This window comes from Protomyctophum parallelum (assembly GCF_964188405.1).
Source record: "Protomyctophum parallelum genome assembly, chromosome: 14".
In the NCBI taxonomy this organism is placed as follows: Eukaryota; Metazoa; Chordata; class Actinopteri; order Myctophiformes; family Myctophidae; genus Protomyctophum; species Protomyctophum parallelum.
This window is the reverse complement of record NC_139709.1, coordinates 28,305,707-28,331,218: the sequence shown is the minus strand read 5'-3', so window position 1 is coordinate 28,331,218 and position 25,512 is coordinate 28,305,707. Positions and strand designations below refer to the sequence as shown.

The 25,512-nt window shown below is 42.8% G+C and overlaps 1 protein-coding gene across 1 annotated transcript in view; it reads right to left on the bottom strand.

Moving 5' to 3' along the window:
• Positions 1-25,150, bottom strand: part of dspa (desmoplakin a) — a 40,886-nt gene extending 15,736 nt beyond the window's left edge. Inside the window, exons 1-10 of the mRNA XM_083782518.1 lie at positions 24,771-25,150; positions 23,654-23,738; positions 8,454-8,572; positions 6,955-7,135; positions 4,889-5,014; positions 4,587-4,646; positions 4,250-4,417; positions 2,993-3,097; positions 2,768-2,863; positions 2,504-2,629 (exon numbers count right to left, since the gene is read on the bottom strand). Coding sequence (XP_083638644.1) covers positions 2,504-2,629; positions 2,768-2,863; positions 2,993-3,097; positions 4,250-4,417; positions 4,587-4,646; positions 4,889-5,014; positions 6,955-7,135; positions 8,454-8,572; positions 23,654-23,738; positions 24,771-25,006 — 1,302 coding nt within the window. The 5' untranslated portion in view covers positions 25,007-25,150. The remainder of the gene's footprint in view (positions 1-2,503; positions 2,630-2,767; positions 2,864-2,992; positions 3,098-4,249; positions 4,418-4,586; positions 4,647-4,888; positions 5,015-6,954; positions 7,136-8,453; positions 8,573-23,653; positions 23,739-24,770) is intronic.
• Between the last annotated feature and the right edge of the window lie 362 nt (positions 25,151-25,512).

The window sequence follows — 25,512 nt, the reverse complement described above, 5'->3', positions numbered from 1 at the left end:
TGGCCATTAAACCACGTCCCACTTGAACCCTAGCGTCCCTATTCTTCCTTTTCTGAAAATAGCAGTTATTTTCAGCAAATAGATTTGGTGTAGAGCAAACTAAGTAAAAGAGCAGACTATGGCCCTCATTTATCAACCGTGCGTACGCCAAAATATGGGCGCACAACGAAATTACCGACATTTTCGGCATTTAACATTTCCGGCAAAGCTTGAAATTGAACGTGACAACGTTCAAAAACCACGTCTGCTCGGCAGCTGTCGTACGCTTTGTCCTCACCTGTTTTTCTGTCGTAGAACAGCGGAGCAGCATTGTTTGACCAGCTGAGAGGCTGTCACAGGCATTTAAACATATGTTTAAAATGTTCTAAAATGTTAATATAAAACGGTATGTGTATGTAAAAAACAAAAGAGAGATTTCCAACTTTACAAGTAATTAAAATCGCGCAATTAAAAACAATATAACATGTTTACAATGTATTAGTTTGTGCTTAATCAAACAGTGCTTTACTGGCCTTGTTATGAGAGCGCACTTGTGAGATGATTTTGGAGAGCATGCGGTGATGCGGCATATGTGATTATGATATTATTTTAAAAAGGGCATAAATGGACTGCACGCCTTTATTTCCAAGTGATAATGACAAGCATACAGCTTGCCTATTTGTAGTAAGTACTAGCAGGCTATAGGCGTAAGGGGCTTAATCATTCACCATTTAAATAAGTGCTTAGACAGGTTTTGACAGTTTTGAGAGTTTTGACAGTTCAGATAAAAGCGTGATCATTTTCGGGGGTCGCGGCGTGCGTCGCCAACACACACCAGCACACATGCAAGCAAGCCTTCATCCATATGTTTATGATTCGTTCATCAATGATCAAATCACTACATAAACGTTGATTATGACTACCTTGACGACATGATAGCCTATCTCTCATGCAGGCATCACTGACACTCACCCACAGGACTTTAATATCACAGCAGTGCGCAGTATCACGCCTTCGCCGTGCACTGCGCACGAATGGGTAAAATTAATATAGGCCAGCCCAAACGTATTCCATTCATGGCGATGCGATGTCGATGTGTCATGTAGGTGCGTGCGTGCGTGGACATGACAGCAAGGCAAGCGAGGTGAGAGGGAAACAGACAGGGTAGGCCTACAACTTTATTTAATTCATGCAGGTGTTCGTTGTTTATTTATTTAACAACACACCAGTTAGTTGGGCTTGCAAGTTGCGTGTGCGTGCAGCGTATGTGCGTCTGTGTGTGTGTGTGTGTGTGTGTGTGTGTGTGTGTGTGTGTGTATGAGAGACGGGGGTGAGGCGGGCAGAAAGGCACGGTAACCATGGTTTCCAGATCGTATAGCAGTGGTTCAGGTCGCAAAAACGAGGGCGAGGCTTGATTTCTTAGGGCGTGCCAGATCAAATTCAGCTGTGACATTTATTAACGTGAGAACAAAATTAAGGAAGGATCAGCTGTTTGCGATCACTTTATAAATGCTGTGGCGACGTGGGTGTACTACGAAACCTGCACTCGAATCTGTGGCAGATTTTACACTCGATTGATAAATGAGGGCCTAAGTACTTAAGGATGAAAGTTCTGTTTACTCTTTCTCAGTTACTGCATTCCATAGATGGAGAGTCACACACAACACGCTGAGTCTGTGAATAAAACCAGTAAGACCTCTTTATCATCCATACAAACCATTTGGAGGGAAAGTGACATTCAACTGCACACAAATATGACCTTTCATCTTCTGCTCTGGTTAGGGCTGCGACTATCCATTATATTATTATCTATTATATATTATTCTATTGATTACTTTTTCAATTAATCGAATGATCAAGAAGTGTGTTTTTAGGGGGAATAATATATCAACGAATCGTCACAAAGAAATTCGAATTGATGTTTTATCACAATAGACACTTTGATAGAGGCTTGTCGCGCCCAATAGGCGAGATATCTTGCTCAGTTGCTCTATTGATTAGATATTGATATTCCAAAAATAGACACCTCATTGATTTACAGTAGTAAATAGTGCAAATCAATGAGGAGGAGTGTGTGCTCTCTGATGTGCTTGGTGACACTGTTTACAGAAGGAATCATTATAGTTGTCTTGCTTGGTGTGAACAGCCTGTTCATTTCTAATCAATGGAGAAACAGAGCAAGATATCTCCCCAGTTGGACTAGTTACTGTACATCGTGACAAGGTAACTAGTAACTACACAACCCAAACCCATAGCAGTGTCATTGCACTTTAAGCTCTATTTTATACTTTACCATACAATAGTGTCGCATGAACATAGCAAAAATGTTTCAACACTGTTCAACACAAATGTTAATGTTCAATTATTTAATTTAAATTGGGTTTGTCGTTTAAATCAATTAGTTTGATTAACTGCTGCACCCTGCCTTTCATCATGCTACAATGCACTAGAATGTTTACAATCACTCAGTAACGCCAGGAACACGCCGTGTTGGACTGCGTGCAGTGGTGGAACAGAACAGTACCTCCAGCTTTTTGAGGAGCTCAGTCAGGTTCTCCAGTGGGGTGTTCCTGTCACACTTGAAGTTGTTACGGACATTCTCAAGTTCCCTCTTTAGTTTACCATTGGTCTCATTGGCCTCCTTGAAGAACTGGAGATGAACGGTAAAGGTCAGTGCTGAAATTCATTGGCATTAAGGTGAAAATATGAAGCTGTGTGCATGTGTGTGCGTGTGTGTGTGTGTGTGTGTGTGTGTGTTCGTACTATAGCATAGATAATGTGTGATTACCTGACTATAGGCAGCATTCTCCTTCAGATGAATATGGATGCACTTGGTTATCTGCAGCAGCCAGCTCCACTGAGTCTGCAAGGTATCCATGTAGGCCTAAAGCAGCAGCAAACACCACCATCAGAGGACAAGTCAGTCAGATCACTTTATTACAAGACACACATTCTAGCTCGGCCATCAGCCCACCATCACCACCATCTGCTCTCAGCGGGCTGGAGGCCTCACCTCAATCTTGTCCGCGGCAGGGTGGTTGTTGTTCAGGAGGCCGCCCACTTTGGCCTTCAGCTTGTTCAACTCCTTTTCCTTCTCCTCCAGTTCGCTCATCATTTTCTGCAAAGAACAGTAAGATTCATTCTCTTCTATAACTATTTTCATTTTAGTTGCAGTCCACTACACTACAGACAAGACTCTCCCACAGTCACACACAGACACCAGTGTTCCACAACTGTTCCATCCCGGCAAGATCGCGCAGAAACATGCAACGTGGTCATGGACACACTTTCGCGCGAGAGTGATACACAGCAAGCACTGCGAAAAATCGAACATAAACAAGGTCAAATGCAAGCCGTGCAATGTGAAACATCCGGCCACCCCATTAGTTCACTGCGAGGTCACGTCCTTGTGTTCAAACGTGGGTGTGAAACCACGGTTCCACTGCTAATCACAAAGATGATCCCATAAAATATTACCACTCGAACTGAAAAGCCTCTGTGAGGAGACTGTACAAGATCTCCACCCAAGCTTGATCAACTGGCCCAAACCTCTAACCACAGATGCAGGGACAGCACTCAACACTATTGAGTGACCACCATGACTTGTGAACATTATTTTGACTCAACTGAGCCAATCAACGTCATGGAGGATTACTTTGAACTGCCTAATTTTGTTCTGTACCCTTTAATGTGTATCAACCTATTCCAGTAAACAATAATAACTTAATACTGGAATTAACAGTATTCTGTTTACTGGAACGGAGAAATAAATTATAATAAATGCATACAAAACGTTTCATTAACTAGAATCGTCTAAGTATATTTGCCAGTACACTAAATATTCAAATTGGATTTTGTTCTAGATAAATATGATTCGAAGTGGAACGTGTTCCTCGGTCATGGTGCAGGTCCTTGATGTGATCCATGGTCAGGCAATGCCCTTTTGATTGTTTACTGTCTTAGTATACATATGGTACGGTTGATGATGCTGCATGTTTGGTCGTGTAAACTAATTTTAAACTTTAATTTGATTTATTTTGATTTTTATTTGTTTATCTTGTCTATCCTTGTTTTATATTATGTTTGTGTAAACATACATAATGTCCATGTATTCTGTTGTTGTTGTTGCTTGTGTTTGTTTTTTCTGTTTATTTGTAAAAAATCCAAATAAAGTACTGATCATAATTATATTGGATTTTGATCTGTTTTACAGAGCCATGCCGTTAAAAATAAATGAATGAAGATGTCAGTTTGCCATTGAGCTGCTTACCGAGTAGCTCTCCTGCTTCCTGGGGATGTAGTGCTCAATGTCCTTGTCTCCCCAGTCGAAGACCAGCTCCTCCTCCTCCTTCTCGTTGACCCACATGATGGCCTGGGAGATCTCCTCGATGATGTCCTGGAGGTCACGCAGCTGACCCAAACGACTGTGGGACATTTTCTGAAGGAGACATGATAACCACAGTCAAAAACCCTATACTTTTGTCTTGTGTAAAATAAGACAAAGTATATTGCCCAGATGTTCGTCCATTATGACATGCCCAGAATAGGGTTCACAAGAGGGTGCTTATAATAATACAGGACATTGTGGTTGTCGGTTTTAGTCCTACCTGCAGGCTGTCCCATTCTTGCTCCAGAGCATGTAGGCTAGACTTATCACCCCTCACGTTCTATGGGGGAAAAATAAAGAGGTTTGTAGAGGTTTAAGAGGATTGTTAAACCTAAACGTTTAATGTATTTGTCAAATATACATGCTCATTCAAAATATACGATCCAAGCAAACGTAAGCATATAAAGCACACAGCACAGAATCACTGTTGAACAAGCCCTAATGAAAACGTGACAGTCTGAGTTATGGGCAATTAAGAATTAAATGAACTCTAAAGCAAAGAAACAAAGGGCGGCCCCTCACCACTTCGTCCCTGGCCCGGTCCACCTCTGCACTCCTCTGCAGGGTGCTGTGGTACTTGCTGTGGCTCAGTATCTGCTGCTCAATGGCGGCTGCGTCGTCACCCCATGGTGATGTCTCAATCAGGCGCTATATGGGACACAGCTTATTAAGTTATTATACGAAAATATACTCTCACACACACACACACACACACACACACACACACACACACACACACACACACACACACACACACACACACACACACACATACACACAGAGTAAGTATACTGTATGTAAAGTAAAGTATAGTATTAGTAACACATACATATATCCTTATATTATATGTTCTTGCTTATGACACTGTGCTATGGGTGGAAGCAAAGATCATTCTTTTTAGGAAAATCAGGTCAGAGACGAAGTAGACCACTGGACACACTAACCGGTAAGCTACTGGTGTGGAGAGAATTTAGGAAACATTTTGTTGATGCAACTTAACCATGTGCATGACTTGCATCCCTAATAAGCACGCACACACGCACGCACGCACGGTGTGTCTCTACCAGGTAACACAGATACTTATGTTACAAGCAATTAAGATCCTAAAAACTTGAGAGCAGTTGGTCCACATTTCTCTGAAACACATACCCCTTTTGTCCTCTAGGTGTCAGCATATAATCATTAAGTGAATCCTGTCTCCCCCTGTGTCTCCTAGGCAGACAAAGACAACTATTCCAACTATTCCCTGCTTGTCAAAGTTCGTTCCGATAAGAGTAGGGCCTGCAAAGCAAACCACTCCTACTAGTAGTCAGTCCACTGATTATTCTTTCAATCCCTGCTCTCCAGCCTTTCTGTTTATCTCACCACTCCCTTCCTTTACAGATTTAAAGATATACACACAATAGCCTGTGTCTGTTTCAAGTGTTGGACATTTGTAGGGCACATGCTGTCTAATGAAGGAAGCTTAAGTTTCAAGGCTTTGTTTTACTATGACTTAATGTATGCGTACAATGTCACTAAACTGGACCAAAAGACACAATAAACCCCTGGGTACTGGCCTGGGTAGTAGGAATGAGGACAGAAGTAGGTCACCAGGTGTTACATTTCCAGTTTTGGGCAGAGGACTTTTAGAAAGCAGGAACACATTGAGTGAAAGAGTGAGATAGAAGGAAAGGACAGGAGGAACACATTTTGAGTGTGAGAGAAGGAAACCAGGAAGGAACACATGGAGTGAAAGAGTCAATAGTGAAACACGTCTGGATATGATAATACGGGGAGAAAGCAGCAGTGTGATGCAGCCATTGCAAAATGGGCGAGGTTTGAATTCAGAGAGAGTTCAAGGGTGTGTCTGTGGGGGGTGAAAGGGCGTTTTCCCACAAGCATGTAAACGAACAACCCCAGACCGCCGTGTCCCATGACGACCAAGTCAGCGGACCAAGTCAGGAGAGTGTCATATTTCACACCACTTTACCTCATCATTTCTCATTTTCTCCTCCTCGCCAAGCTTTTTGTTTGTCATCAATACCCCCCCTCCACACACACACACACACACACACACACACACACACACACACACACACACACACACAAAAACACAAACACACACACACACATTCTCTCTCTTGTACTCTCTCAAATTGCCAATTTGAGAGAGTTCGCCTCCATGTTACTCACTGTCGTTCTCTGCCTCTTTCAAACTAGCGACTCGTGTTTTGGCAACACGTCCGTCCGGACGGGTTTGTGTTACAGCGGGACCGAATATTTGATAAGACGTGTCATGCATCACTTCTCTCTCTGCACACACGCTGACACAGAATTGCACACCTACTCGCGAACAAACGAGCAGGCCAGGCACGCACGCAAGCACACACTCACACGTGCACACACACACACACACACACACACAGACACTCACAAAACTACTTAGTGCTGTCAGGGTCCAGGGGAGTGCTGCAGGGAATGGAATCACAGTTTTATCGGGGGGAGTTCCTGGGCAGTGCCGTCATGACTTGCATTCGCTCTAAGTAATAACCTTGACGGGTGATGCCGTAGTGTCGTAGCATGGTGCCAAAATGCAAAGGCCTCACCTTCTGTTGAGTAATCCACGCCATGGCGTCAGTAAAGCTTCGACTTCCGCCATCCATGGAGCCAGCGCTTCCTTTGGGAAAGCGCTGGCTCATGCCACCGCCGAGGGTGCCACGTGTTCCCTGGGCCGCCACGGTCACTCTATGGCCTTCATGGACGAGTTGTTGATGGAACTGTTCTATGCTGGAGGTGTTGAAACAGGAAGACATTGAAACTAAATTAAAGTAGTGAATAGGGCTGAAATTATCAATAATGTTCTCAGTGATCATTCTATCGATTACGTTTATGATTTATTGAATAATCAACGAGTCAATATTAATAATTAATAATCGCTAAAATTGATGAAACAAAGACTGAAATTATTTTATTTTTTGTTAAATTGATTATTTCTTATAATCTATTAAATCAATTAGTTAACTGTTGCATAAATTTACAGTAATAGATAAAAGATATATAATAATTATTATTATTATTACAGCTCCCTACTTTGCTGGAGGGCCTGATGATGATGATTGAATACGATAACCGACATATCTTCATATTGAAAAAACACATTATGGAGGTGTTCATAGATTGATTACAATACTTCTGCCGCGTTTGACACAAAACATCTATTCTATTACATATATTTCTACTGTTGCAGATTTACCACCTGCTGACAGGCGCACATGTTCATGTTATTGTTGACAAATAGACATTACTTCATAGAGATTACTGGTTTGAGGAGAAATCTAAAAATAACATGACATTTGGGATGATAATCTATGAGTAGGGGACAAGTGTGCACCCAGCTATTCAACAGTCCAAACATCTATTCTAGAACATGATGTCTGGAGAGACAACCAGGGGTCCTTGAGGGGGGTCCAAAGCAGGGGCCTCCGGCTAAATAATTGATAGTAGCAGGAACCAGATAGGTAGGAAGGAACCATTAATGGTCTGTAACCCTGACAGTACTCTGTACAAATAGAACCAAGTGGACTTTATGGGTACATTTTGTTCCATTTGTACATCCTCAAAAAATGAAAACACAATCAAATAAAAACACGCACACTGTCTTCACTTTCACTTGCTCAATTATTGCGCAAGTGAAGACAGTATTCCTGTGGTTTTTTGTTGTCTTTGATCTGTGGACACTCCCAGAGATAAGTGTTTGATCTGTGTACACTCCCAGAGATAAGTGTTATCAAATGGGCATCTGTAGGTAATGTTTATTATCTGTAAATATTAAACAAATTAAAAGCTAAAATATTATTGGGTTGTTGTGCATGATGTTTAACCTCTATTATCTAATTACACTGTTCAAATGCCAATGACTTAGATTCTAAGTCATTGGCATTTGAACAGTGTAATTAGGATTTAGACTGACTAGTGTCAGTTGTATATTGTATGTTGTTTTATGTTGTGATGTTTTATGTAGACCCCAGGAAGACTAGCGACCGCGGCAGTTAATGGGGGATCCGAATAAAGAATAAAGAATGAATAAAACACCCTCTGTAATTACCTTCTACTGAGGTCATGGGGTACACGCATACTGTCCAGCTCAATGGCACATCTCTTCAGCTGCTCCAAGCTCTCTGTAGCTATGCTCAAAAACTTGTCCATCTCCATGTATGAACCCCCCTAGAAAGAAAAAACAACCAGAAGTTAAATATTGTCTCCTTTTCATAATTTTCATAATTTTTGTATTCTCTAAAACCATGAAAAACTACATACATTTTCATGGTTTTAGAAGATAAAAAACAATGGTTTTCGACAATAAAGAAATGATGAAAACCATGAAAAATGACCTATAGTATGTCGAAAACCATGAAAAACAACATTTGTTATCTTTTAAGATGAATAATCAGTTAGATTAATATGATTTGAAGTGGAACGTGTCATGTTGCAGGTTGACCTTGATGTGATCCATGGTCAGGCAATGCCCTTTTGATTGTTTACTGTCTTAGTATACATGATACGGTTGATGATGCTGCGTGTTTGGTCGTGTAAACTACTAAACTTTTAATTTGATTTATTTTTATTTATTATGTTTTTGTGCTCATACATAATGTATGTCCATGCATACCTATTCTGTTGTTGTTGTTGCTTGTGTTTGTTTTTTATGTTTATTTGTAAAAAATTAAAATAAAGTACTGATCATAAAATAAATTACAATATTTGTTGGGTTGCAAGTCATCATCAGTAATATTGGCGTTTAAATATAGACAACTAAATCGAAGCTCAATGTGTTACACAGCTGAAGAATCAATGATGTTGTAGGCCTACTAAATGCATTAAGTGGTAATAATGTCGTAATGAATAGCCCATTATTATTGTTTTGCATGTGTGTGTATGTGTGTGTGTGTGTGTGTGTGTGTGTGTGTGTGTGTGTGTGTGTGTGTGTGTGTGTGTGTGTGTGTGTGTGTGTGTGTGTGTGTGTGTGTGTAAAATGGTGCATTTTATATAGCGCCTCTATCCAAGGCGCTTTACATAGTGCATTACATTCACCCATTCACACACCAATTACGGCGGAAGCCATGCAAGGTACCAACCAGCACATCGTGAGCAATTTGGGGTTCAGTGTCTTGCCCAAGGACACTTCGACATGTAGACAGGAGGAGCCGGGATTCGAACCGCCGACCCATGGATCATTGGACGACCTGCTCTACCTCCTGTGTTGTGTGTGTGCCAAGATGGCAGTAGGCCACTTTAAAACACACCCATCGTAAACACACCCATTAACTGTCATTAATGTAGGCCATAAAGGTCTGGTTTGATCGTTTTATCGTAATGAAACCTTCTTCTGATCAGTGTTTGGATCTAATGAATTGCACCTTTTGTGCCGATCCAAATAAAATAATTCAAATGTGTGCGTGTGTGTGTGTGTGTGTGTGTGTTCTCGTATTTGTTACCTACTTAGGACCTTTACCCGTAAAAACAGCTTCCATATTAGGGCCGTTTGACAAGTTAGGACCAAAATCATGGTCCTTATACGGATGACCACTGCAACAGATAGAGGGTGCCATTTTACCATGCCTGGTGTTGAAATCTTTTTTTTTTTTGATGGTCCTAAGAAGGAGGCATTTTTACATTTGAGATCGCCCCCTCTGGCCAACTCATGTAATTACAGGTGTGTGTGTGTGTGTAGAACAAAAAGTGAATTTCGAGTGTAAATAATCCATCACATGGCTATTTTCACTACTACATTACAACATAAAAGGTTTTATATATATATATATATATATATATATATATATATATATATATATATATATATATATATAAATGGGCATACAAGGTTTCTGCCCGACAGCAGCCAGGGACAAATTAGCCATTGGGCCAGTGGGGCCGTGGCCCAGGGGCCCTTGGCCCTCAGGGGACCTTGGCCCTCAGGGGACCTTGGCCCTCAGGGGACCTTGGCCCCCAGGGGCCCTTGGCCCTCAGGGGACCTTGGCCCTCAGGGGACCTTGGCCCCCAGGGGCCCTTGGCTCTCAGGGGACCTTGGCCCTCAGGGGACCTTGGCTACCTTGGCCCTCAGGGGCCCTTGGCCCTCAGGGGACCTTGGCCCTCAGGGGCCCTTGGCTCTCAGGGTCCCTTCGGGGAAATTAGACCGTGAGGTACTAGGTTTGACACCCTGAAGGGCTCCTGGGGCCCTTCATTGGCTGTTGATTTTGTTCAATTTAGGTTAAAAGGATGATTAAAAACACGGAAATGTCGCGCGCACGCTCGCTATGGGGGCCCTGCAAATACTACCGGCCCAGGGGCCCTCGTGGGGGTTAATCCGTCCCTGACAGTAGCAATATGTTACACTCCGTTTAAATGTTGTTTTACTGCTCAGTGCAGCAGAGTACTCTTTTTACTGCCTTGCTTAGATTGGTCAGTTCTTGATTGAATGTTTGTGATTGGTGCTCTTTTTATTTGGTCAGTGTCATGTCAGTATCATGGTCAGTGTCATGTCAGTATCATGGTCAGTATCATGTCAGTGTCATGGTCAGTATCATGTCAGTATCATGGTCAGTGTCATGTCAGTATCATGGTCAGTGTCATGTCAGTGTCATGGTCAGTGTCATGGTCAGTATCATGTCAGTATCATGGTCAGTGTCATGTCAGTATCATGGTCAGTGTCATGGTCAGTGTCATGTCAGTGTCATGGTCAGTGTCATGGTCAGTATCATGTCAGTGTCATGTCAGTGTCATGGTCAGTATCATGTCAGTATCATGCCAGTGTCATGTCAGTATCATGGTCAGTGTCATGGTCAGTATCATGTCAGTGTCATGGTCAGTGTCATGTCAGTATCATGGTCAGTATCATGTCAGTGTCATGTCAGTATCATAGTCAGTGTCATGGTCAGTATCATGGTCAGTATCATGTCAGTGTCATGTCAGTATCATGGTCAGTATCATGTCAGTATCATGGTCAGTATCATGTCAGTGTCATGGTCAGTGTCATGTCAGTGTCATGTCAGTATCATGGTCAGTGTCATGTCAGTGTCATGGTCAGTGTCATGTCAGTGTCATGGTCAGTGTCATGTCAGTGTCATGGTCAGTATCATGTCAGTGTCATGGTCAGTGTCATGTCAGTGTCATGTCAGTATCATGGTCAGTGTCATGTCAGTATCATGGTCAGTGTCATGTCAGTATCATGGTCAGTATCATGTCAGTGTCATGTCAGTATCATAGTCAGTGTCATGGTCAGTATCATGGTCAGTATCATGTCAGTATCATGTCAGTATCATGGTCAGTATCATGTCAGTGTCATGTCAGTATCATGGTCAGTGTCATGTCAGTATCATGGTCAGTATCATGTCAGTGTCATGGTCAGTGTCATGTCAGTGTCATGGTCAGTATCATGTCAGTGTCATGTCAGTATCATAGTCAGTGTCATGGTCAGCATCATGGTCAGTATCATGTCAGTGTCATGTCAGTATCATGGTCAGTGTCATGTCAGTATCATGGTCAGTATCATGTCAGTGTCATGGTCGGTGTCATGGTCAGTGTCATGTCAGTGTCATGGTCAGTATCATGTCAGTATCATGGTCAGTGTCATGTCAGTATCATGGTCAGTGTCATGTCAGTATCATGGTCAGTGTCATGTCAGTATCATGGTCAGTGTCATGTCAGTGTCATAGGGCCGATTCATACTCCTATTTTACCGCTGTTTCGGCGCTGTAGTGCCGAAATGATTTCGGCTCGTCAGAAATTTTCAGTAGCACTGAAGAGCCGACTTTAGGACGGTACCCGCCCCCCCGAACCTCAAATGACGTCAAATTGTAGGCTCTACAGAGCCGAACCGACTTTTATTCGGCTCTAAAATAGGAGTATGAATCGGCCCATAGTCAGTGTCATGCCTGTATCATGGTCAGTGTCATGTCAGTGTCATGTCAGTATCATGGTCAGTGTCATGGTCAGTATCATGGTCAGTATCATGTCAGTGTCATGTCAGTATCATGGTCAGTATCATGTCAGTGTCATGGTCAGTGTCATGTCAGTATCATGGTCAGTGTCATGTCAGTGTCATGTCAGTATCATGGTCAGTATCATGTCAGTGTCATGGTTAGTATCATGGTCAGTATCATGGTCAGTGTCATGTTAGTATCATGGTCAGTATCATGTCAGTGTCATGGTCAGTATCATGGTCAGTATCATGGTCAGTGTCATGTTAGTATCATGGTCAGTATCATGTCAGTGTCATGGTCAGTATCATGGTCAGTATCATGGTCAGTGTCATGTTAGTATCATGGTCAGTATCATGTCAGTGTCATGGTCAGTATCATGTCAGTATCATGGTCAGTATCATGTCAGTGTCATGGTCAGTGTCATGTCAGTGTCATGTCAGTATCATGGCTAAAATGTAATAAAAACTCAATCAGCTCATATATTATAAAGACATCATTGCATTATGAAGTCTTATTACAGTATGAGTCGCCTATGTGGAGGTTCTTAATGTAACACATTATTACATTATAGAAAAATCTATTAAGTTATGTGCTCGTCTTTTAATTCAATTATGAGCTGATTATTACATTATAAGTTGCTACACACCCCTTAAAAATTGCCTTGAAAATACATTTAAGATTTGTGGACTGTCGGAATGGTGGGACTAAAATGTGTCGGAATGGGGGGATGTCGGAATGGCAACATGTCGGAATGGGGGCATGTCGGAATGGGGGGTGTCGGAATGGCAGCATGTAGGAATGGAGGGATGCACCCGCTCTAGATAACCTCCTAGATATTCACCCCCAACTTACTGAACAATATAAATATCAGATCCTACTAGAGACCATCTTCAGCACTCAGGTGCTAACAAATTGGCCAGATTCAGCATGCAAGACCATATTCCACTGCTTGTGACCGACTTTTTATTTTATTTTTCTTTTACAAGCTTTTCAGGGGAGGAGACATTACATTATTTATCTGAGCATGTACATACGAAATCACAATAACTTACAGGAGTAAATGTTTTTTTTTTTAGAACACAAATTGTCCTTGTTGTTGACAACATTTTTTGTCTCTTCCTCCGATAGTGGCGGTTCTGTGGTTGCTAAGCAACCCAGTCCGCTTCTTAACCCCCCCACCTTACCTCCAGGATCGCACACCTTTTTTGGAAAAGGGAGACACATGATGTACATAATGCATATGTTACACACTTATTTTTAGCCATATTCCACTGCTCTCTGAGCACTTCAAGAACGATATGGCCTACCAAGGCTGCTAGTTCAGAGTGAAATTGTCACATTATTGAATTCCCCTATTATTCGCATTAGTAATGTTAAGGCCTTGGATGATTTTTCCCTTATCCATGTTCTGGTGGGAATGTTGCTGTGCTTAGAGGGCCCTAATGGCAAAAACATGTTGTAATGAGGATATCCTTAACTCTGTCCAACATAGTTCTTATGTTGATAATTGCTTTTAAAATTCCCCTTCATCCAAGTCCCTAATTGACAAAAATGAGACCCCTACTTGCTGATTTTTTATGGGTTTGACATCAGATAATGGGCTAGCAATGACAGCTAACATTAGGCCTCCAACGGAACTTCTCTACTGACATACTGAGTTATAAGAACAAGTCCATTATTTACCATCAGCCTACAATGAGGAACATTAAAAAAAAATAGTGTCAAGCCATTATGATCCTCTGGGCTATATGACTCCTTTCACATCTTGTGCAAAGATCATAGTGCAGGATTTATGGAACCAGGAAAGAGGATGGGATAACTTCATTGAAACGAATAGCTTGTTGTTGGAGAAATGGCACGCATGGGAAATGGAGCTGCAAAAACTCCCTGACATTAACTTTGCTCATTATCTGTCCCCCTCTATCAATGCAGCCACTTCAGAATCCCACCTGCTTGTGCCTCGGAGTGTATCTATGGTTCTGTAGCCTACCTTCATACTACAGACAAACATCACCACACCCACTCTCCAGTTAGAACTTTAAAACCTCACACTGCATATATGTAACTCAGAGTGTACAAATAGGCCCTCCTCATTCCTACAATAGCAACATATAACAAATGCAGGTAAATGCAAGGTTATCAATTCTCCTGTATAATATAGCCTACTGTATACTTTAGGAGCTATGTTTATTTAAAGTTTTTATTTTTCACAGCCAAAAATCCAGGACGGACACAACATATGATAAAAAAAACATATATCGGACAAAGATTGGCTCTGGGAACATCAAAATTCATTAACTAGACACCTTAAGGATTATAAAAAGATAGGTTAGAAAAATATATCTTATATTTAACAATAGGGGTGCCTTGGATGAAAAAAGTATTTATAGGGGTGTCTTGACCCAAAAAGGTTTGGGAACCCCTGGTCTAGATATGATGGCTTTTAGAAACACGTCATACCAACTGGTTGCTGGTCCTAAGAAGAACCATGGGGGAGGGTCAGTCCACACACACTCGGTCCTAACCCTCAAAGACCCAGAGTTGCTTTTTAGCAACTATTTTATTTTATTTAATTATTAATTTTTTTTTTTTTTTCTGTTCTTTTTTCACCTAAACGTCATCAGTGATGTTCATTGCAATGCCATTTCAATGCCATTGGTCATGATATTTGCATTTAAATACCCCCCACAGAGGCTGCAATTCACACAAATAAAAAATGTCTGAACTTTGTGCAATTTTGAACATTTTTTAACCTAAGACTTTTGACCTTTACCCTAATAAAAGTAGGTAAAATAATTGTAATATATGTTTTTTTGTGATCATTAGAATGTCTAGAACATGTTTTATTCATTATTGTGAAAGATATCCTCAAAATGTAAATTATTAATTTATTATATTATATTATATAATTATTATACATTTTTCATCAAACTTTATTTTTTTATTTTTTTTAACATCTTTTTTAGTCTTAGTCCTAGTATTACAAAGTAGTAGTAAGGTTGAAATCTATTTTTTGCAAGTAGAAATTAATGCGGGTGTTAGAGGGCTAAGAAGAATCATGGGGAAGGCTACCACATCAGTCCACACACACTCGGTCCTAAGAAGAACCATGGGGGAGGGTAACACATCAGTCCACACACACTCGGTCCTAAGAAGAACAGAGCTTTTTTTAGTACTACTCCATTAGTTCCTCTTTAACCCTCTAAGACCTGCATTCATTTCTACTTACAAAAAATAGATTTCAACCTTACTACTACTTTGTACTACTAGGACTAAGACTAAAAAATATGTTTAAAAAAATAAAATAAAATAGTTTGATGAAAAAATAATAATAATTACATTTGGTGGATATCTTTCACAATAATGAATAAAACATGTTCTAGACATTCTAATGATCACAAAAAACATATATTACAATTATTGTACCTACTTTTATTAGGGTAAAGGTCAAAAGTTAGGTTACTTAAGTTAAAAAATGTCCAGACAGTCCAGACATTTTTTATTTGTGTGAATTTCAGCCTCTGTGGGGGGTATTTATATGCAAATATCATGACCAATGGCATTGAAATGGCAGTGCAATGAACATAACTGATGACGTTTAGGTGAAAAAAGAACAGAAAAAAATATATATAGTAATTCATTAAAATAAAATTGTTGCTAAAAAGCAACGCTGGGTCTTAGAGGGTTAAACATTTTAGTCTGGTTTTTATTTGTTGAAGAAATTGTCAAAATATTTAGTCTTAGTCATCACAGCTTAGTCTTCATTTGGTTTTCTTCAGTGAAAAAAGGTAGTCGACAAAACATTTTTCATCATAGTTCTAGTCGCCGAAATCAACACTGGCAGCTAATCTCTGCTCCACCAACAGCCATGACAGCTTCTGATGATTTAACAGTGTACTAGATCTAGTATTGCAGTTCAGGGCAAGGCGAGCTGCCTTATTCTGGGCTATTTGTAATTTACGCAGGTCCTTTTTAGCAGCATTGGACCACACAACTGGACAATAGTCAAGGTGGGATATCACTAGTGCCTGGATGACCAGGACAGCAGATGTTGGAGTTAAAAACTCAGCACATCTCCTAATCATGGACAAACCCCCTCCCATTTATTAGTTATGTTTTGAATACGAGTAGACCATGTTAGATGACTGTCTAATGTAACCCCAAGTAGTTTTGTTTCATCTACCATGCTAGATTGCTCAGATTCAGATTCAATTTGGGTTTTGACTTGAGCATATGCTGTGATCCAAATACAATGGATTTAGTCTTTGAGATGTTCAGGACCATCCTATTGTTCACCACCCACTCTGATATGTTCTGTAGTTCCTTGTTAAGAGCTACAGACAGATCTTCCACATTAGTGGCAGACATATACAAAGTAGTGTCGTCAGAATACATGGCTATATTGGCCCTGTCTAAGACCAGTGGCATGTCATTTGTAAATATAGTGAACAACAAAGGACCTAAGCAACTTCCTTGTGGAATTCCACTGTGAATGTTTAGTGTCTGATAGACTCCCATTATAGTATACTCTCTGTGATAAATAGCTTTTTATCCACCTTAGTGCAGATAAGGTAAAACCATAACATGAAAGTTTGTCAAGCAATAGATTGTGATCAATAATATCAAACGCGGGACTAAAATCTAACAGTACAGACCCCACTAGTCTCTTAGAATCCACATTCATTAGACAGTCATCTATTAACTGTGTCAGTGCTGTACATGTAGAAAGCCCATCTCTATAGGCGTGTTGAAAGTCAGTATTCAATACAATCTCAGAGAAATATGATTGAATTTGGTTAAATACATATTTTTCCATTAATTTAGCAAGAACTGGCAGAATGCTAATAGGGCGGCTGTTAACTTTTGTGATGTTTGTTTTAGAATCTTTTGGTATTGGAATAACTTTAGCTTCCTTCCATATTTGTGGACACCCCCCCCCCCCCCCCCCCACATCAAGCTTTGGTTAAAAATGTGGGTAATTGGATTAGTTACCAGGTGTACAGCGCGCTCCAGTAACGAGGTTATCCAGGCCTGCAGACTTCTCACTGTGTATTGAAAGTAACAGTTTCTCCACCACCTCAGAGCTGATGGGTTCAAAACTAAACATACAGGACTTATTATTCATAATTCTGTCTGATATAGAGGAAACACAATGCACATCATAACAAGACATATCCTTTCTTAACCTTTCTACTTTGCTGGTGAAAAAGTTGTTAAAGTATTGAGCTATGTCATATGGCTTATTGATAAAAGCCCCATCCACCTCAAGGAAGGAGCCCCTACCCAGAGCATTGTTAAAAGTTTTCCACAGCATTTTACTGTCCGATTTGATTTAATTTATCCTTGTTTGATAATAACATTTCTTTTTTCTTCCTATTCATTTTTGTAACATTATTTCTTGATTTACAGTAGATCTGCCAGTCAGCCAGACTGCCAGATTCACTTGCCTTTTTGTTAGCAGTATTTCTTAAAGCCATGCAGTCTTTAAATTCATTATCAATCCAAGGTGCTCTTACAGATTTAACAGTATGTTTTCTAACTGGAGCATGCTTGTCAGCTATTGACAGAAATAACTGCATAAACAAATTCAAAGCTATCTCTGGATTTTCCTCTTCACCTACAGTATGCCATAGTATGTTTTCAAGTTATGTCACTAATCATCAGGTCATCTATCCTCTTTACTGGAATATCATTTAAAATATAAAAAGCCACACCCCCACCATGAATATTTCTGTCTCTCCTGTAGATATTAAACCCATGTACCATTAATTCCTTATCACATGTTTCATCTAAATGTGTCAGATATGGCAAGTATGTGAACATTGTTAGACATCAGCAGACTCTCAATTTCATATACTTTGTTGCGTAGACTGCAGATATTAATATGTGCAATCTTTAACCCTTTCTTTGGTAGATTGATTGACATTCAGTCGTCTGACTGCATATCCATAGGTTAGTGTTCACCACCGACCCATAGGCCTCTACTAAAAGAGCCAGGGGGTCACCTTTGAGTCCCTGTAGAGTTGTCCATTTATATACAGCCTATCGACTGACAATCAATCAATCAGATTTATTGTTACTTCCACAAATATACACTGGGCATACAGGGGAGCAAAATACCGTTCTCCATGGCTCATGGTGCTTCACATTTAAAAACAATAGACACATTAAAAAGGGGCAAGGCCTTATTAAAAGAACATTAAGAAGGTAAAAGGAGCAGACAACATTGGCAGGAAAAAGTGCTGATGCATTCAAAGTGCATGTGTGTAAGGTGCTATTCATCCCTCCTTGGGGGCAATATGTGGCGAGTGTTCAGTGTCCTGATAGTTTGGGGGAAGAAACTGTTGGTCAGCCTGCTGGTGCTTCCTCCTAGGCTCTTGAACCTCCTACCAGATGGCAGGAGTTCAAGTAGATGGTGGGAGGGGTGGGAGGGGTCGGTTATAATATTCATGGCCTTCCTGACACAACGGTCCGTGTATATGTCAGCTATGGGGGGGAGGGGGACACCTGTGATCTTCTCCACTGCTCTCACTATCCTCTGTAGGGACTTGCGGTCGGCATCTGTGCAATTCCCATACCAGGCTGTGATGCAGTACGTCAGGACGCTCTCGATGGTTCCTCTATAGAAGGATGTCATGATAGAGGGGGGGGGGGAGTTCACTTTCTTCAGGCTTCGCAAGAAATACAGGCGTTTCTGGGCTTTCTTAGTGATGGCTGAGGTGTTAGTGGACCACTTTAGGTCGTCAGCAATGTGCACCCCCAGGAACTTGGTACTTTTGACCCTTTCCACAGCAGCACCGTTGATGGTAAGTGGGCTGAGCACAGTGGGGCCTCTAATGACCATCTCCTTGGTCTTGTCCACATTTAGGGACAGGTTGTTGTCATTACACCACATGGCCAGTTTCTCCACCTCCTCTCTGTATTGTGTCTCATCGCCGTTCGTGACTAGACCCACCACTGTCGTGTCCTCAGCTAATTTGATGAACTGGTTGGAGCTGGACCTGGCAGAACAGTCCTGGGTCAATAAGGTGAACAGGAGTGGACTGAGCACACAGCCCTGGGGGGAGCCAGTACTCAGTGTGATGGTGCTGGAGCTATGTCCTCCTATTTTGACTGACTGCGGCCTGCAGGTGAGGAAGTCCAAAATCCAGTTACAGAGAGGCGTGTTGAGACCCAGTGTGCTCAGCTTCCCTATCAGCTGCTGGGGGATGATTGTGTTAAAAGCGGAGCTGAAGTCAATGAACAGCATTCTGACGTATGTGTTTCTCTTGTCCAGGTGTGTAAGGGCCAAGTGCAGGGCAGTAGACACAGCATCGTCAGTGGACCTGTTGGCCCGGTATGCATACTGATGGGGGTCCATGTTGGGGGGCAGGGCTCTTTTGATGTTCTCCAAGACCAGCCTCTCAAAGCACTTGATAATGATGGGTGTCAGTGCTATGGGGCGATAGTCATTTAGGCAAGATACAGGGCACTTTTTTGGGACTGGAATGATGGTGGCAGATTTGAGGCATTTTGGGACAACAGCCTGATGCAGGGATGTGTTAAAAATGTCTGTGAGGACATACTTCAGCTGCTCCGCACAGTCTCTGAGTACCCGCCCAGATATATTGTCTGGCCCTGCAGCCTTTCGGCGGTTAATCTGTGACAAGACTCTCCTCACACTGGTAGGGGTGAGACACAGAACCTGTTCACCAGACTGTGGCACGGCTTTCTGAGCAGGGGTGTTGTTTGTGGCCTCAAATCGTGCATAGAAGTCATTCAGCTGGTTTGGGAGGGAGGGGTCACTGTCACAGACCTGTGGGGGAGGTTTATAGCCTGTGATGGCTTGGATCCCCTGCCACAAGCGACGTGTGTCACTGGTTTCAGTGAAGTTGTTATGTATCCTCCTGGAGTGCTGTTTCTTCGCTTTCTTGATTCCCCGAGACAGGTCGTTCCTAGCCATGTTCAGGGCTACCGAGTCCCCTGACCTGAAGGCTGCATCTCGAGTCCTCAACAGAGAGCGAACCTCTCCCGTCATCCATGGTTTCTGGTTGGAGCGCACAGTAATTGTTTTGGTGGTTGTTACATCATCCGTACATTTGCTGATGTAGTCCATCACGACCTCTGTATACTCCTGCAGGTCCGTCTGATGATTGTAGGTAGCTGCTTCTCTGAAGATGTTCCAGTCTGTGGTTTCCATGCAGTCCTGTAGGGCTGATGTGCTCCCTTCTGGCCACACTCTAATCTGCTTCTTGACTGGTTTCACCAGTTTCACCCGAGGTCTGTATGTGGGTGTGAGCATGATAGAGATGTGGTCAGAGGAGCCCAGTTTAAGAAGGGGAAATGCCCTGTATGCCACTGTATGCCAATGCCACTTTATGATCCAGGGCCCAGTTTTCTCTCATTATTGGTCGCAGTATTTTCCTTCTGTTATTGATCTCTGCTGGAAAGTGTTCATTTAGCCAAAGAGAGCTCCCTTTCAGTTTATTACCTCTGCTCTTCACCAATTCTTTCTGTTTGTAATGCTCAAAACAAGCTATTATTGGACGTGCTTTTCCATCCACAGGTCTGCCCATTCTGTGAACCCTAGAGAAGCTTATGTCTCTCACCACCTCAGGGGACATTTCGAGGTTGTTGGTCATAAAGTGTCTTACAGTTTCTTGAGGGTTGGCAGCGGCATTATCCTCTGCAATGCCAGCGAATATCAGATTATCTCTCATCGATCTGCACTGCATATCCAATAATGTCTCTTTCATTCTCTTGTTATCCACAGTGTTGGAGGTTACAGATTGTTGTACCTTTTCTACCACACCTTTAAGGAAGGTATTTTCCTTCCTCAGGTCCTCAATCTGCTTTTGACTGAACTCCATGCTGGTTCTCAGCTCACGGAGGTCATGTTGTAATGCGTCCAGCATATCCAACTTGCTCAGTCTGGCATTGATTGATTCAAACACTGATGCATCCACCTCCATGACACCACCCGACTCACTCACACTCTCCGACCCAGGTTGATGGGATCGGAGTTGTTTCTTTGGCAAAGGTTTATGAGCTACCTTTTCAGCTGCCCCTTTGTCACCACCTTTAGGCATCCCACAGCAGGTTGGAGGGTTTGCACAGTGTAGGCCTCAGATAGGCCCTGGCTTCAGCAGGAGAGGCTTCAGGTAGGCCTCAAACAGAATCCACCAAATATCACCTCAAGCAGTTGTCGATCCACAGCCACTTGTTGCCTTAATCCACTTGACTGCTAATATCAATATATTAAAATATATATTGACAAAGAATCTTTAAAAACAGTATAAATATCTTTAAAAATTAAGCAACAGAACATCCCTTGGGTGCAGCAAACAGGAAGTCACAAGTCCCATCACGTGTACAGTACTATACAGCACAAATTGGTACTTATTTGATTGTGATTAAGTAAACTAAAGCTGTTTTTATTTGTATCACATTAAAAACGGGTGATTCATTCTATATCAGGGGTGCCCAAACCTTTTTCACTGAGGGCCACATACAGAAAAATATAGGAAGGGCTGGGCCACTCACTAGAGATGAGGTATATCGCCTCACCTGTCGTGTATTAAAGCAGGGTTTCCTGCACAATGTTGTTGGCATGGCGCTGCAACATGCTTGAAATAAATCGCGCCATGCCAAGCTGCCCAAAAAAATAAAAATAAATAAAGAAGGGGGCTATTGAATCATGGTGGCTATTGAATCATGGTGTGTGTGTGATATGATATGTCCAGTACCTCCCCCAGTGCCACCCCAGTGTCTGCCCAGTGGCTCCCCAGTGTCCCCTGAGTACCTCCCCAGTGTCCCCTGAGTGCCTCCCCAGTGTCCCCTGAGTGCCTCCCCAGTGTCCCCTGAGTGCCTCCCCAGTGTCCCTTGAGTGCCTCCCCAGTGTCCCCTGAGTACCTCCCCAGTGTCCCCTGAGTACCTCCCCAGTGTCCCCTGAGTGCCTCCCCAGTGTCCCCCTGAGTATCTCCCCAGTGTCCCCCTGAGTACCTCCCCAGTGTCCCCCTGAGTATCTCCCCAGTGTCCCCCTGAGTACCTCCCCAGTGTCCCCCTGAGTATCTCCCCAGTGTCCCCCTGAGTATCTCCCCAGTGTCCCCCTGAGTGCCTCCCCAGTGTCCCCCTGAGTGCCTCCCCAGTGTCCCCTGAGTATCTCCCCAGTGTCCCCCGAGTATCTCCCCAGTGTCCCCCGAGTGCCTCCCCAGTGTCCCCCGAGTGCCTCCCCAGTGTCCCCTGAGTGTGTCCCCTGAGTGCCTCCCCAGTGTGCCCCTGAGTGCCTCCCCAGTGGCTGCAGTTTCTCCCCAGTGCCCCCCCCCAGTGCCTCCCCAGTGTGCCCCTGAGTGCCTCCCAGTGCCTCCCCAGTGTCCCCCCAGTGCCCCCCCAGTGTGCCCCTGAGTGCCTCCCCAGTGTGCCCCTGAGTGCCTCCCAGTGCCTCCCCAGTTCATTGTAATTCAGTTCAAAGTTATGTCATCAAATACCCTGACACAAATGGACCAAATGGGGATTAGACCATTCGGACCAGAGTATATATTGCATTGACCTACATATCTGCGACTGCCATTATTTGACAACCTTGCATCCCTCTTTTTGGTATATCAATGACGTTATAGTTGACATGCCTTGTAGATCAGCTGTTTACATTCAGAGTGCAACACCCAGGGGACAGTGTTGTACAATCCCAGCTCGCTACTGCCAGTGTCCCCTGAGTATCTCCCCAGTGTCCCCCGAGTATCTCCCCAGTGTCCCCCGAGTATCTCCCCAGTGTCCCCCGAGTGCCTCCCCAGTGTCCCCTGAGTGTGTTCCCTGAGTGCCTCCCCAGTGTCCCCCTGAGTGCCTCCCCAGTGGCTGCAGTTTCTCCCCAGTGCCCCCCCCCAGTGCCTCCCCAGTGTGCCCCTGAGTGCCTCCCAGTGCCTCCCCAGTGTCCCCCCAGTGCCCCCCCAGTGTGCCCCTGAGTGCCTCCCCAGTGTGCCCCTGAGTGCCTCCCCAGTGTGCCCCTGAGTGCCTCCCAGTGCCTCCCAGTGCCTCCCCAGTGCCTCCCCAGTGCATATAGAGATGGTCCTAACAAGTAGGGTAAAAATGTGGTAATTTATTTTTTAATTTTTAATTTAATCTGAGGTGATTATATTAAAATAGATTTTTTTCCACATCCAGGAGTGTATTTTATATGTTTCTACTATGTCTATAAATAATAGACCAATAATTACTTACCTACTTAGGACCTCGTAGCTGGTCCTAAGTAGGTAACAAATACAAGTATGTGTGTGTGTGTGTGTGTGTGTGTGTGTGTGTGTGTGTGTGTGTGTGTGTGTGTGTGTGTGTGTGCGCGCGTCATGCTTACATTCTGCAGAAGGTGTTGCACTCCTTGCAGGTACTCATGGCAACGGGACTGCAGGGCCAAAGCTTTGTTGTTGATGTTGTACATGCTGCGCGCAACAGTTGAAAACAAATGAGCACAGTTTCATCACACTAAAGAAAACCTTGTTCTTAACTGAAAAGACCCAAATAAATATGAAAATTTATTAAACTTTAACCAACATAATTAAGTAAAGAACATTAGTTATATAGGTCAGTGGTGGTTCTCATGGGGTCCAACTTAAGGACTCTCAGGTTTCATTGTGGAGGGGAGGGGGGGGGGTCCAAATGGACCCTTACAGGTCTGTAAACAGGTATCTTCTTTCAAGAATTTCAATGACTCTTTTCAGTTTGGGAGTCCTTTAAATGTAGGCTAAATTTGCGTGTGTGTGTGTGTGTGTGTGTGTGTGTGTGTGTGTGTGTGTGTGTGTGTGTGTGTGTGTGTGTGTGTGTGTGTGTGTGTGTGTGTGTGTGTGTGTGTGTGTGTGTGTGTGTGTGTGTCCGTTTAATTAGTTTGTTTTGTTTGAACAAAACGAAAACATTGCCAGACAAATATCCACTGTAAGCATAAATTAGAAGTTGATATGGATAGTCGGTCATTTGCCCCTGACCATAGTGACCTGACCGTGTGTAGGAGTACGCCAGTTAATATGAATGACGTCATTGAGTGATGGGATGGGAGGAGGATGATAGATAGGGTGTGAACTGTGAACAGTATCATCTACAATACATGACAGTTACATGCCAAATATTATTGAGAAACATTTATAGAGCGTGGGATGGGACGACGAGAAATACAACCCGAACTGACATTATGAGTCACTACACTAGTGTGTACACACACACACACACACACACACACACGCGCACACACAGTCTAATTCAGAGAAAAAACATCCAACAATATGTTAGGTTAGCGTTCGTTCGGTCAGGTGTATTTCCCATTTCCCCCTTTTAACAAATATTTTAATTATCGTCCAAAGTCTAAACATTATCAAGAAGATGCATTTATAGGCCTATAGGCTATACAATAGCTATACGAAATTCGATCCACCTGCCTCAACGGCTCGTGTGCATAATACAAGTTGAAACCCCTTCCTTACCTTGCACCTCCATCTCCTCCACCCATGCTCATCTGCGTCTTCGGCCTCCCACCGGCCGTGGAGGTTTTGGAGTAACTGAAGTATCTCTCGTCTCCATACTCCGAGTTGAAACCGTTCCCACTTTGAAACACGGGAGGACCGTCGTTCGTTCTGAAGCTGGCGCTGGCCAGATCTGGCCGCGAGTTACTCCTCTGCTCCATGGTCGGCAGCCTCGAATTAGAGCCGTACAAACTCATTGTTTGAAATTGTTCAAAAGTGACCAAAAGGTTGTTGTTGCTGTCGGGAAAGAAAGTGTTGTGTTGTTTGTTCTGTCAAAGGAGGAGGAGGACAGACCCTGCGCTTTGTCCTGCCCCGTCGCCTGTTGCGCAGATAATGCACTAGTCTACTGTGAAAGTCAAAGGACGGAAGGGGGCAGTTTTTTTGGACGAAGACGAAACCACACCTTTGCTCTTTCTCTGTACGTCTGTTGGAACGGAACGCCTCCTCCTCCCCTGCACCTTAATGGGTGCTTCTGTTCTGTGAGACTGCAGTGGTTCTAAAGTACCTTTACTATATTTTTTATGTTTTTTTGTAAAAAATAATAATTGAGTGGTGCTTTTTATTTATTTTTACTTCACTGCAGTCGCGTTTTTTTATATATTTACTTCCACTACTACATCTCAGTCAAATATTGTATCCTACTACCAAAACCTTGTTATAGGCTACTTCGTGGATTTCAAACATAATGACACCCACTACGGCG